Source organism: Genypterus blacodes, unplaced genomic scaffold (genome assembly GCF_046128005.1).
Source record: "Genypterus blacodes isolate CSIRO-AG114 ecotype Tasmania unplaced genomic scaffold, CSIRO-AGI_Gbla_v1 ptg000492l_1, whole genome shotgun sequence".
Classification (NCBI taxonomy): Eukaryota; Metazoa; Chordata; class Actinopteri; order Ophidiiformes; family Ophidiidae; genus Genypterus; species Genypterus blacodes.
The window spans coordinates 30,893-44,052 of NW_027467251.1; the positions used below are offsets into that span (position 1 = coordinate 30,893).

Sequence of the window (13,160 nt, forward strand, 5' to 3'; positions counted from 1 at the left end):
GTGAAGTACAACAGCACCACCATGTGGCCAGGACAGCACACAGCACGTTGACCTCTGCAGTGTGAGGTTGGTGTGTATGGAGGCTGGTAGTTTCCCGGCGTGTATAACATTCATTTGGGAAAGACACACAGAAGCCGACAGCTCCTCAGATCTGCCTGTGATGCAGTAAACAAACACCAGCTTCCTTTTCACCGCCAGGGCTGCACGCCGGCGCCGGAAGGCCCAGAAAGTGCCAGGTGAGAGCTTTTTAATCACCTCTGAAATGAGCGATTAGAATAATTATTTGAGGGTGGGGGGACGGCTCCTGCTATTAACAACCCTCTGTTCAATATCACAACAAATGAGTTCAGGCTCATTAGTGTGAGTTGTGCTTGCCTGGTGGTTTGGAACGCTTCCACCGGGAATCCACTTTATTACTCCCAGCCAGCAGAGCGGCTCATCAGCATTCATCACACACTGCCTCCACGCTGCTCCCTCCTCACTAATGTCATCCTAACGTCACATCAGTGTGTTCGGCTCACACCAGAGGTCAGCAGAACTTCATCTGAACTTCAGAGTCCAGGGAGGAAGATCCAAAACAACAAGTGTATGTGTGTGTGTGTGCGTGCGTGCGTGTGCGTGTGCGTGCGTGTGTGCACGTGTGCCTGTGTGTGTGTGTGTGCGTGCGTGTGCGTGTGCGTGCGTGTGTGAGTGACAACAGTCAAAGCTAAAAACAGTGCCATCAAAGAAACAATGGAAAACAAACAAGTCAATAAGGAAAATGAAATTTGAAAGATAAGAAAAGAAATTTAACAAAAGCACAAGATGGGAAAGTCAAATAAACCAAACAGAGGAAAACAAATACAGCAGGATAAACAAGGAAAGTGAAAATAAATAAATGAATCAGAGGCCAACAGGAAAACAAATATTAGATCTTATGAAAGCTTTCACTGTCACTGTATGCAGATTCTGCTCTGCTCTGACTTTAATACTCTTTTCTTTGGTCACTTTATGCTTTGTTAGATTATAAATCATTTCTCTTTTGCTGCGTTTTACTTCATGAAACCACAAACAAAGTGTTTCCGGGCTCTGTGTTCCGGGCGGAACGCTTGCGGGGGACGGAATATCGGTGAGCACAGGCTTCCTGACGGAGCGGCTCCTGCGGGGGATCAAAACACACACTTAGCACCGAGCTAACGAGCTAACGAGCCGAGGCGTGATGAGGCGGCTGTCGAACGCGGACGCGGCTCTCTGCCTGCGTGCCCATGAGCAGTAGATACCTCCTCCATGTCCGCACAGTCCGGGGCCGCTGCTGACGACTCAACTGCGAAGGTTTGGACTCACGAAGCTAACACTCGTTAGCAGCCAGGCCGGCCGGGCCTCGGGCAGAGGAGCTCGGTAGAGCCCAGAGCCCCAAACACGGGGCCGCGCAGACTGACGAGCTCCAGACAGACAGACAGGGCTACAGACAGACAGACTGAGCGGCTGCGTAGTTTGTAGCGGACGCTGCCGCACGTAGCGACACTTTGACTAACTTCGCTAAGTAGCGCCGCGTTAGCTTCTGCGCTTGTTGACACTTGGTGACAGAACGATTGACCAAGAGAAGACCGGAGTTTAGAAGGACACGATAGAGCTCAGAGTCACTACACAGGAGAGCCAGCTGATGAGTGTGTGTGTGTGTGTGTGTGTGTGAGAGTGAGTGAGTGAGTGAGTGAGTGAGTGAGAGAGAGAGAGAGAGAGAATCTCATCAATGCTTAAATCAGAAATACAACATCCTCAACCAATCGTTTGTGTGTGTGTGTGTGTGTGTGTGTGTGTTACAGTAAGTTAGCTGGTAATGTCTGTAACGTGTCCACCTGCCGACATGCTGGAGACACCGACAGGATATCCTTTTGAAGAGATCAACTATGAGGACATCGAGGTGGAGGAGGTGAGACCAACACATACACACACACACGCACTGGTGTCAGCGCTGCACTCATCTGTATGTGTGTGTTATGTATAAGTTTCTCAGGTAAACACACACACACTCTCTGTCTGCAGGTGGTGGGCAGAGGAGCGTTTGGTGTCGTGTGCAAAGCCAAATGGAAAGGCAAAGATGTGGCAATCAAGACCATCGAGAGCGAGTCGGAGCGGAAGGCTTTTATTGTGGAGGTGAGATTCACGCCTCCTTCCTGTTTCTGAGGCCTCACTGCTGTGCACACTGAAGGTTGACGTTTGTGTCTCACTTGTGTTCAGCTGCGGCAGCTCTCACGTGTCAATCACCCCAACATAGTGAAGCTGTATGGGTCCTGCAACAACCCAGTGAGTGGATACACACACACACACACACACACACACACACACACAGACAGAGGCTGACTCACCCTCAGACGGGACCCCTGGGCCTGACCGGTGTGACCTTTACTTACAGGTCTGCCTGGTGATGGAATACGCTGAGGGCGGCTCGCTGTACAACGGTGAGACAGCATGGAGACACACACACACACACACACACACACACACACACACACACACACACACACACACACACACACACACACACACACACACACACACACACAGGAGGCGTCCCACCTGATAACATCACTCAGCATCTGTGCTCACAAAGTGTAAAACAACAACACACACACACACACCGCTTTGTTTCTCCGCTCTTGTCATCTCCCGCCTGGACTACTGCAACTCCCTCCTTGCTGGCGCCCCGGCTTCCGCCATCAGACCTCTGGAGCTCGTCCAGAAAGCTGCTGCTCGTCTGGTGTTCAACCTTCCCAAGTTCTCCCACACAACTTGCCTTCTCCGTTCTCTACACTGGCTCCCTGTAGCTGCTCGCATCCAGTTTAAAACTCTGGTGCTAGCCTACAGGGCAGTGAAAGGAACAGCTCCTTCATACCTCCAGGCTATGGTCAAGCCCTACACCCCCGGCCGACCACTTGGCTCTGCTGCCTCCAGGCGACTGGCTGCCCCGGCGCTCAGCGGCCCCTGCTTGCGATCGATGCGGTCACGGCTTTTCTCTGTTCTGGCACCTCAGTGGTGGAATGCTCTCCCGACTGATGTCAGGACAGGACAGCTACCCATCTTTCGCCACAGGCTGAAGACCCATCTCTTCAAGAAACACTACCCGGATCCTCCCTCTTAGGACATCACCTACTCTGTCCTAACTCTTCTGATGCTCTTGTTTTCTAATCTTTCATTTCTAATCTGTCCTTTTGTTTTTTGTTTTTTTCTCATTCATCATAGTACCTAACTTATCACACTTCTACTCTAGCTCTAGTTTTGCTCTTAGCTGTTGGTTTAGGAAGGAAATGCGCTTACGATTTCTTGTGACCTGAAGTTCTTTTATCTACCTTTGTTGAACACACTTATTGTAAGTCGCTTTGGATAAAAGCGTCTGCTAAATGACCGTAATGTAATGTAATGTAATGTAATGTTTCAATCCAGGTTTTTCAATCATGATTATAGCAGATATTTATGTTATTATAAGAAGAAGTAATCAAATATCTGTTTTTATTATTGTCTGGTCTGGTCACTCTTGGGTTCAGACTCTCACTCTGGGGTTCAGACTCTCACTCTTGGGTTCAGACTCTCACTCTGGGGTTCAGACTCTCACTCTGGGGTTCAGACTCTCACTCTGGGGTTCAGACTCTCACTCTGGGCCTCGGGTCTTGTTGGGTCCAGATTGTGGCCTCAGACTCAGAGCTGATGTGATCATGTGACCCTGTGTTCTCTCTCCTCCACAGTGCTGCACGGTGCTGAGCCCCTCCCTTACTACACCGCCTCCCACGCCATGAGCTGGTGTTTCCAGTGTTCCCAGGGCGTGGCCTATCTCCACGGCATGAAGCCAAAGGCGCTCATTCACAGGGACCTCAAGCCCCCCAAGTACGCTCCTCCTACCCCGCGCTCCTCACCTTGCTCCTCCTCACCTCGCCCCTCTTCCCCTCGCTCCTCCTCCCCTCGCTCCTCCTCACCTGCTCCTCCTCTGTCTACACGGCGGCTCTCCTCCTCTGTTCTCACTCCACACACACACACACACACAGTGTTTCTGTACATTCTGACTCAGTCCAAAGGTTCTGAAAAAGTCTCTTCTTATTGTTATTGTATGATTGTGATGAAGCTGTCAGAGGGAGGAGCTACGTCTGCTGCAGTGAGACAGCTGTGAAGGTGTATGGGGTTAGGGTGTGTGTGTGTGTGTGGGGTCCTGCTCTGATGGTTTGTTGTGTGCTCAGTCTGCTCCTGGTGGCTGGTGGCACGGTGCTGAAGATCTGTGACTTTGGAACAGCCTGCGACATTCAGACCCACATGACCAACAACAAAGGCAGTGCAGCCTGGATGGCCCCAGAGGTGTTTGAAGGCAAGTATGAGCGGCATCTGCCCTTTGACCTCTCTAGACCATCGAGAACACACCAAGCAGGGGCCACACCTATACTTTGTTACCATGGTTACTCACACAACATTACACCATTTTTGTTTCTGCGCTTCTTCTCTTTTCAAAGTGAAGCAGCGACTGATCAGTGTGTGATGACATGTTGGGGGGGGGGGCTGGGTACTCGGGTCAGGAAGCTTTGACCTTAAGATGATTACATTTGATTTGATTCACCTAAATCCATTGAATGCAGCCATGTTAAGTGAATTCCACACTGTTAGTGGAGTATAAAGGAGAACTCACACACTCATCAGTCCCACAGGAAGAGGGACACCATGTACGTGGAGGTCAGAGGTCACTGCCACATGCTTACAGGTCCCAGTCTTATTTCCTGGAGCTGCAGCTGAATCTTCACAGCTCTTAGTCTGAGGCCAAACTCTGCTCTGTCACCTTCCACCTTCATCACAGCTGGGCGCTCCCAGCATGGAGGCGTGAACTCCTGCTTCATCATCAGCCTGGCCTGCTTCCTTATTGATGCTCCTCCCCCCTGGCGCAGGCAGAAGATGAATGGAGCGGCGCCGGTGGCTTTATTTCCCTGGGGAGACGGGCGTGTAGAATGTGTGTTCATGTTGAGCCTGGAGCGTTTCTACATGAGACCAGAGGAGAGATGAATGAAGCAGGAGTGGCTCTCTTGTTTTAGGAGCAGAGACACGACTCCTCTGCAATTAAACTTCTCCCTTCTGCCCCCACAATGAACTCTGTGAGACGCCTCTGCATCAGAGTCACAAAGCTGCTCTCTAATGCTGCAATAAGAGGCTCAGTAATGAAGCCTCCCTTAATGCTGTCCTCCTCTCTGAGCACAGAGGAGATAAAAGCTCCTCTGCCTCCACAGGAACATCCTCCATCCACGCTCTCCTCTCCACAACGCCACTGAGCTCTTCCTTTATCAGCGTGTGTGTGTGTGTGTGTGTGAAGTGTTTCTAAGTGTTTCTGTGGTGCCTCTGTGATTCCAGGCAGCAATTACAGCGAGAAGTGTGACGTGTTCAGCTGGGGCATCATCCTGTGGGAGGTGATCACTCGCAGGAAGCCCTTTGATGAGATCGGAGGGCCGGCTTTTAGGATCATGTGGGCTGTGCACAACGGTGAGACACACACACACACACACACACACACACACACACAGAAAGAAACTCTGCACACAATAAGACACCATGAAGTTTGAACCAGTTAGTCTTCAGTGGAACAAAGGTCCAGCTGTGTGACACCTATGACCTGCTGAGAGGAGACGTGTGTGTCTGCACCTGTGATGAATCTTTGCTTGTCTCCAGGAGTGAAGCACACACACACACAGACACACACACACACAGACACACACTGACAGATGGAGGGAGCAGCATACTAATGGGACCTTAATAAGACCTGGGGAGGCAGGTTGAACACGCTGCTCTGCTCCGTGTGTCTGTCTGAGTCATTACACGCTCAGGCAGCAGGAGGAACCGTGGGCTTCAGCTCAGATTAGATGAAGACCAGCGCTCCTTCCTCTCCCTCACTGTCTCAACACTCATTTAGCTCTTTGAATTACTGTGTGGAGCAAGTTTGAGTCTTTAAGAGAGGTGTGTGTGTGTGTGTGTGTGTGTGTGTGTGTGTGTGTGTGTGTGTGTGTGTGTGTGTGTGTGTGTGTGTGTGTGTGTGTGTGTGTGTGTGTGTGTGTGTGTGTGTGTGTGTGTGTGTGTGTGTGTGTGTGTGTGTGTGTGTGTGTGTGTGTTCAGGCACCAGGCCCCCGCTCATCAAAAACCTGCCCAAGCCCATAGAGAGCCTGATGACCCGCTGCTGGTCTAAGGACCCCTCACAGAGACCCTCCATGGAGGAGATCGTCAAGATCATGACTCACCTGATGAAGGTGAGTGGCCTCCTCCTGCTCTCCTCTGAGCAGAGAGATGAAGCACAGGAGGAGCTGTGGTGATGATGTAACATGAATGTGTATGAAGTGTGTGTATGAGTTGTGTAGTTATATTACACTGTAGTTTGATATCAGTCTCTCAGGTTCTTTATGTCTCTAAGGTTCAAATGATTGTTTGAACTGAAGTTGAGTGACTGAAGCTTGTTCCACTTCCCAGTACTTCCCAGACTCTGATGAACCTCTGCAGTATCCATACCAGTATTCAGACGAGGGACAGAGCAACTCTGCTACCAGCACAGGTACAGGACCAGGACCAGAACCAGGCTGCTGCACTGAGCCGGCCTGTCTGGGTCAGAGAGCTGATCTCTCTCTCTGTGTGTGTGTGTGTGTGTGTGTGTGTGTGTGTGTGTGTGTGTGTGTGTGTGTGTGTGTGTGTGTGTGTGTGTGTGTGTGTGTGTGTCAGGCTCGTACGTGGAGTACACGGGCACCAGCAACAGGAGCGACGCCAACATGGAGCACAGCGACTCACAGGGCAGCAACGACACCATCAAGATCACTCCACAGTTTGCTCCTCACTTCAAGCCAAAGGCAAGACGTCTGTCTGTCTGTCTGTGTGTGCGTGTGTGCGTGTGCGTGTGTGCGTGTGCGTGTGTGTGTGTAGTGATGGCTTTGTTATGTTTCCCCAGGGAGACTCGTTGCGGTCCCTGCCTCTGTCCAGAGGGGGCAGTGTGGAGAGCCTCCCCGCACGGACGCAGTGCCTGGCGTCGTCCGAGAGCAAACGAATGAGCGCCGACCTGTCGGAGCTGGAGCCCAAGATGCAGTTTGCACCTGCAGGTAACGTCAGGACGCAAAACACAGAGGAGGAGGAGAGGCTCTGGAGCAGCAGAGCTGCTTGACCTTATGGTTTCAAGCTTGTTGAGTTGTGTGAGGCAGGGTGGGCGTGTGTCATTGTGTCAGGTGATGACATCATCTGCTGCCCTGACTCCTCCTGTAGGTCCATGACACACATCACCAGAACCTAAGGCCCAACATCCCTCTGTAGCTCACTGATAAGGAGAACTGCTACCATCTAGTGGTGACAGAGTGTAAACACAGGCCCAGCAGTATGAAGGGTGGGCTAAGATAAGTTTACTTTAATACCACACACACACACACACACTTTCATACAGATGTAGAACCTAGAGTCATCTTGCTAACACACACACACACTCTCACAGACCATAGCAGCGCCTCGTTCACGTGTAATGTTCTCAGTTTTTGTCTTGTTTGCTGGTCTTCCCTCCCTTTGTAAACTCTGAGGAGAGGCTGAGCAGACAGTGTGTGTGTGTGTGTGTGTGTGTGTGTGTGTGTGTGTGTGTGTCCTGAGCTGACCTGGATGAAGCTTTAACCCTTAAGCACAGCGTTCCGGCTGAATGCCTGCAGCCTCCTGGACCGGCTGCATGCTGCCCTCGCATGTCCAGTGTCCGCTCTGCATGTGTGTGTGTGTGTGTGTGTGTGTGTGTGTGTGTGTGTGTGTGTGTGTGTGTGTGTGTGTGTGTGAGCCAGCCAGAGGGGAGGAGGAGGAGACGCCGTCCAGGTGTCCGTCTGTCTGTCTGTCTGTCTGTCTCAGTCTGCATGCTTGTGTACGCTGCTGTGTGTGTGTGTGTGTGTGTATTTGCAGCACGTCCCCAGTATAAACGAGGTCACCGTAAAACAGCGTCGTACGGCACCATACTGGATATTCCCAAGATCGTCGTCACAGGTATCACAGGAGCGCCGGGCCTCTGGGAGCTCTGGGGGCTCAGGTGGATCTGGTGTGGCTGAGCCTGTGGGTTGCTCTGCTCTGCTCTGCTCTGCTCTGCCTGCTCTGTCTGCTCTGTCTGTTTGTGGCTCCATCACACAGCCGCTCTATATTCACCTTCACTTTCCCTCCAAATTGCATCCAAAGCTCACTGACTTTGTTCTTCTGTAAGTTGGAGCCCCAGAAAGGGTTTCCTCTGACCTTTGACCCTGAAATAGATTTTTACAGGGAAACAGTGAACACATGAGTCTGCATGAAGACTTCTGTCTCCATGTAGAGGAGCTTTAGAGGCTCTAACACCTGATCATGGATCCATCAGGGTCCATCAGAGACCTACAGACCTGAGGAGGAGAAGAAGAACATCTACACACACACACAGTGAGCCAGTGTGGATGTAAAGGACTTTGTTAGGCACCCACACACACACACACACACACACACACACCTGTGGCACAGAGGAACTCCATGAGTGTGATGTCATGATGTCATCTCTCTGACCTCTCACCCTTCAGTCTGATTCTTTCCTCTGGGTCCATAAGAACCCAAACAGAACCTGTAGTGGTATTATGTGTGATACCAGCTGCTCAGCATCTTAACTCGTGTCTCTGCTCTCTGTGGCTTCTCTCTCTCTTGGCTGCAGTGGATTGTGGGTAGCAGGAGCCCTCTGCACGTTGAGGCTGAGCTCTTCTTCTTTACATCCTTTAACTTTAACTCCTCCCCCATGGGGGCGGGTCTGTGCTGGGGGAGTGAGGACTCTGTGGTGTGTGTGTGTGTGTGTGAGTGAGTAAAGCTGTTAGGAGCCCTTATGGATGCAGGCAGGCCCTCACCTGACCCCACCTGACCCCACGTCACCATGCAGGTACACCTGGACCTCCTGTCAATGAGGCTCTCCTTCATCCAGGTGCATGTCAGCTGCCACCTGGTGGTCAGACGGGTCAGACGGGTCAGGTGGTTCCTCTTAGCTCAGAGTCCCATTGTTTCTGTCCGTGTTGATGATGTGGGTGGAGCCTTCACCTGCTGTTGTCATGGTGACGTCTCATCCATCCATCCTGCATTTCCTTCAACTCAGATTCAGAAACACAGGAGCTCATTAGAGGAGGAGACAATAAGACCACCTGCTTGAGAGGACACCTGTCTCCACCTGTCTCTACCTGTCCCTCCTGTCTCTACCTGTCTCCACCTGTCCCTCCTGTCTCCACCTGTCCCTCCTGTCTCCACCTGTCTCCACCTGTCTCTACCTGTCCCTCCTGTCTCCACCTGTCCCTCCTGTCTCCACCTGTTTCCACCTGTCCCTCCTGTCTGCACCTGTCCCTACCTGTCCCTCCTGTCTCCACCTGTCCCTCCTGTCCCTCCTGTCTCCACCTGTCCCTCCTGTCCTCACCTGTCCTCACCTGTCCCTCCTGTCCTCACCTGTCCCTCCTGTCCTCACCTGTCCCTCCTGTCTCCACCTGTCTCCACCTGTCCCTCTGTCCTCACCTGTCCCTCCTGTCCTCACCTGTCCCTCTGTCCTTACCTGTCCCTCCTGTCCTCACCTGTCCCTCCTGTCCTCACCTGTCCCTCCTGTCCTCACCTGTCCCTCTGTCCTCACCTGTCCCTCCTGTCCTCACCTGTCCCTCTGTCCTCACCTGTCCCTCTGTCCTCACCTGTCCCTCCTGTCCCCCTGTTCTTCATTTCCCGTCCTACAGGCCTAACTTCCTCTCCTGCCAGTCAAGGAGACAGGAAGTCTTCTGGTCTAAACTTGAGGCTCACATTTCAATCATCACCAATAATAATCAGTCACTGCAGTGAACAGCTGGTTCTGTTCACCTGTCAGGTTCTGTTCACCTTTGGTTTGTTGTTCAGTGAGACCCCTCAGTGACTGATTGTCCTCTTCCTGCTTGAGTGACCACAGACAGGCAGGTGTCTGATTGATCAGAGTCTATATTGATCCTTCATCTGACCTCAGGCGTGTCAGAGGGGGGGGCTGTATTCCCCTCACCCACCATGTGCTGCAGGGCTGTAGAGGGTCCGATGTCCCTCTCACTGCTCTGTGTCCCTCTGTCTGTCCACAGCCACATGTGAGGCTCAGAGACGTCGCTCTGTCCAGGACCTGCCGGGCGTCTGCACCGAGTCCAACCAGGTAAGAGTGTGTGTGTGTGTGTGTGTGAGAGGGGGCGTCCACACCTGGAGGCCTCGCAGCTCCTCCCCCTTCTGTTTACCTGAGGGATGAAGAGCTCACAGAGCAACCTCACATGAAGGCTGTAGGAGAATAGAGCAGAAGGTGTCGCTCTGCTGTGGCCTCTAGGTGTGAACGTGGTCTCGTTGTCATGACGCCAGCACATAAATATGGCACAGGCGTGTTCCTGTGGAGGCGGCGTGTTGTGACTTCCTGCTCTGATCGTCTGTCCGTCACTCACAGGGCAGCCGGAGCAGCAGCAGGTCGTCCAGCCCGAGTGTGAGGATGATGATGGCTCCAGAGAAGAGCAGAGGGTACTTCTCCCCCGACGAGCACGCAGGTGTGTGTCCCTCTGTGTGTGTGTGTGTGTGTGTGTGTGTGTGTCTGTCCCTCTGTGTGTGTGTCCCTGTGTGTGTGTGTGTGTGTGTGTCTCTGACCCTCTCCTCCTCTTCCTCAGACACTAACGGCTCTGATAACTCCATCCCCATGGCCTACCTGACCCTGGACCACCAGCTGCAGGTGAGCCTCTGACTCAGCCTGACCTCAGCCTGACCTCAGCCTGACCTCAGCCTGACCTCAGCCTGACCTCAGTCTGAAGCTTCTTCAGGCTGTGGAGCTGCAGACATCTGTCAATCACTCTGTGTGCTCCAGTCTAACATCTGACCTGATGGACAGGCAGCTGCTCTGGTCCTCTCATCTCCTCCATGATGTTGACCTCTCACCCTCTGGTTCTTTCAGCCTCTGGCTCCGTGTCCTAACTCTAAAGAGTCCATGGCCGTGTTTGAGCAGCACTGTAAGATGGCTCAGGAGTACCTGAAGGTCCAGACTGAGATCGCCCTGCTGATCCAGAGGAAGTGAGTGCAGCGCCACACACACACACACACACACACACGCTCCTCTCCTCTCCTCTCTACACTGTGTCTGTGAGGTGACTGTCGCCTGGTTACAGGAAGGAGCTCATCGCTGAGCTGGACCAGGATGAGAAGGACCAGCAGAACACGTCCCGTCTGGTGCAGGAGCACAAGAAGCTGCTGGAGGAGAACAAGAGTCTGTCCACCTACTACCAGAAGTGCAAGAAGCAGCTGGAGCTCATCAGAGTGCAGCAACAGAAGAGACAGGGCACGTCCTGATCACACACACACACACACGCACACACACACACACACACACACACACACACAGGAATGACTGCTATCACTACCCCACACCCAGGTCACACACACACACACACACACACACACACGTGACGTCCTCTCCGCTGCGTCCCTGCATGTCGTTGACCCTTTCTGGAAAACGGCGAGGAGGCGTCTTCCTCCTCCTCTTCCCCCTCCTCTTCCTCACTACAGACCGAACCACCTTTCATCCCCTTCACCCCCGCTGTGCAGAGAGTGGACCCAGGCGTCTCCGTCTCGGTCTAGCTGTTGCCGTGGTGCCTCTGAGCCCCGCCTCCTCACCGCCCCCTGGTGGAGACGCTGGTTCAGGTTCTGCTCTGGTTCTGCTCTGGTTCTGCTCTGGATCCTTCCCAAACCTTGATTAGTTTCCCAGTGAGATTCTGGGAGCCGTGGGTCAACCGGCACCGTTTCCATGGACACCAGAAGGTTTCAGGTGTGAACGCTGCGACGAGCTGAGCGTCCCTGTCGTGCAGCATGAGAGTCACGGTGTGAATCTGTCTTCGTCATACCTTCATCATCATCACAGCAGGGGAAACGGCTTTGCGTTGCCGCTTGAATCAAGTTGTGAGGGGCGGAGTGGTGAGTTGATGTAGAGAGTGAGGTCATAGCGTGGCGTCGCCTCTGAACGTGTCTTTGGCTCTGAACCTGTTTTTATTTAGACTCAGAATGTTTCAGCGTGTGTTTGTTTGTCTTTTCTATCACGCGGTCGACTCGTCTGATTGGACGTGGTGTCTTGGCTCCGCCCCCTTCCACACTATAGAGTTTGTGTTTAGTTCACACGTTGCCTTAGGATTTGCCTGCATTGATGCATTGAAGTGCTTGACTTCTTTTACCACATTTTAGCGGGAGGTTTGTTTTGTAACTTCAGAGAATCAAAGCTGCAGAAACGCCTCACAGAGTCTGGAGGGATTTTTACTCCTCAAACCTTTTATTTGCACAATCATGTCTTTCTGGTTCTGATCAAACGCCATTTTAACTGTAACTCAAGCGATTATGTTGTTAGACTTGACGAGTCTGTAAACTTTGTGGCGACTCATTTGCATAAACTGGTTCTAAGTTATTGGAGATTTGTTTTGTGACGGTGAACGAGGCATTAAAATAAACTCGGTGGTGAAACCATGTGGAGTGTGACGTTTCTGTTCACGTACAGAGAGACCTGGGTCAGAACCAGGCCGGTCTGGGTCAGAACCAGGCCGGTCTGGGTCAGAACCAGGCCTGTGTGTTCTCACTGATCCTGCCTCAAAGGAAACACCAACCTACCTGATGGTGGCGCCGTAACAACAGATACAAACAAGAAGAAGTCAAAAAAAGTTTCTTATGGTTTAAAAAAAAATCTGAATCAAACACATTGATGTCAATCATGAAGCTTAAGTATTTATAGTTTAAAGATGAAGCGCACGAGCGTCCTGACAGTGACGTCACCGCCGCGCCAGTCAGACCGCTGCAGTGTCTCTATTCAGCCAGCAGGTGGCGGTGAAGCTCCGGTGATGAGCTGAACCTCATGAGGCCCAACAGCTTATTGATCCTTCCAGCGGCTGATTGATCGATTCTGGGTCAGTAAACATGTCCGGGTTCATCTCCACGTTCAAGTGTGTGTGTGTGTGATTTACTCTAAAAAATCTTCTGCTCTAAAGTTCAGAATCTAAAAGCAAAATCTAATTCATCAGGAATAAAAACAAACAAAGATGAAAAAGGCAAAATGTTTGACTTTCATGGCTTTTTAGAACTTTAAGGACACGGATATAAACCAGCCTCTACATGAGACGTTAGACCTCTGATTGATTGATTGATTGATTGATTGGCTCTGTGTG

At 51.8% G+C, this 13,160-nt stretch overlaps 1 protein-coding gene and 1 long non-coding RNA gene across 3 annotated transcripts; one reads left to right on the forward strand and one right to left on the reverse strand.

The window, feature by feature from the left end:
• The first annotated feature begins 1,103 nt into the window (after positions 1 to 1,103).
• On the forward strand, positions 1,104 to 12,468 carry map3k7 (mitogen-activated protein kinase kinase kinase 7). Of its 2 annotated transcripts, XM_076139962.1 has the most exons (18): positions 1,104 to 1,311; positions 1,803 to 1,909; positions 2,023 to 2,133; positions 2,218 to 2,283; positions 2,393 to 2,438; positions 3,720 to 3,858; positions 4,206 to 4,334; positions 5,360 to 5,484; positions 6,112 to 6,242; positions 6,460 to 6,541; positions 6,706 to 6,830; positions 6,929 to 7,076; positions 7,903 to 7,983; positions 10,074 to 10,141; positions 10,421 to 10,517; positions 10,635 to 10,696; positions 10,916 to 11,031; positions 11,127 to 12,468. In XM_076139962.1, exons 2-18 carry the CDS (start codon positions 1,817 to 1,819, stop codon positions 11,305 to 11,307), a joined length of 1,800 nt encoding a protein of 599 aa, XP_075996077.1. In that variant the 5' UTR covers positions 1,104 to 1,311; positions 1,803 to 1,816; the 3' UTR covers positions 11,308 to 12,468. The 2 variants fall into 2 exon arrangements, with proteins under 2 accessions (XP_075996077.1, XP_075996078.1); XM_076139963.1 differs by lacking the exon at positions 7,903 to 7,983.
• On the reverse strand, positions 9,097 to 9,736 carry LOC142990251 (uncharacterized). Its single transcript, XR_012960763.1, has 4 exons — positions 9,666 to 9,736; positions 9,481 to 9,592; positions 9,338 to 9,403; positions 9,097 to 9,163 (listed from the first exon to the last, which is right to left on the reverse strand). It is a non-coding gene; the product is annotated as an uncharacterized LOC142990251 (long non-coding RNA).
• Positions 12,469 to 13,160: the final 692 nt, after the last annotated feature.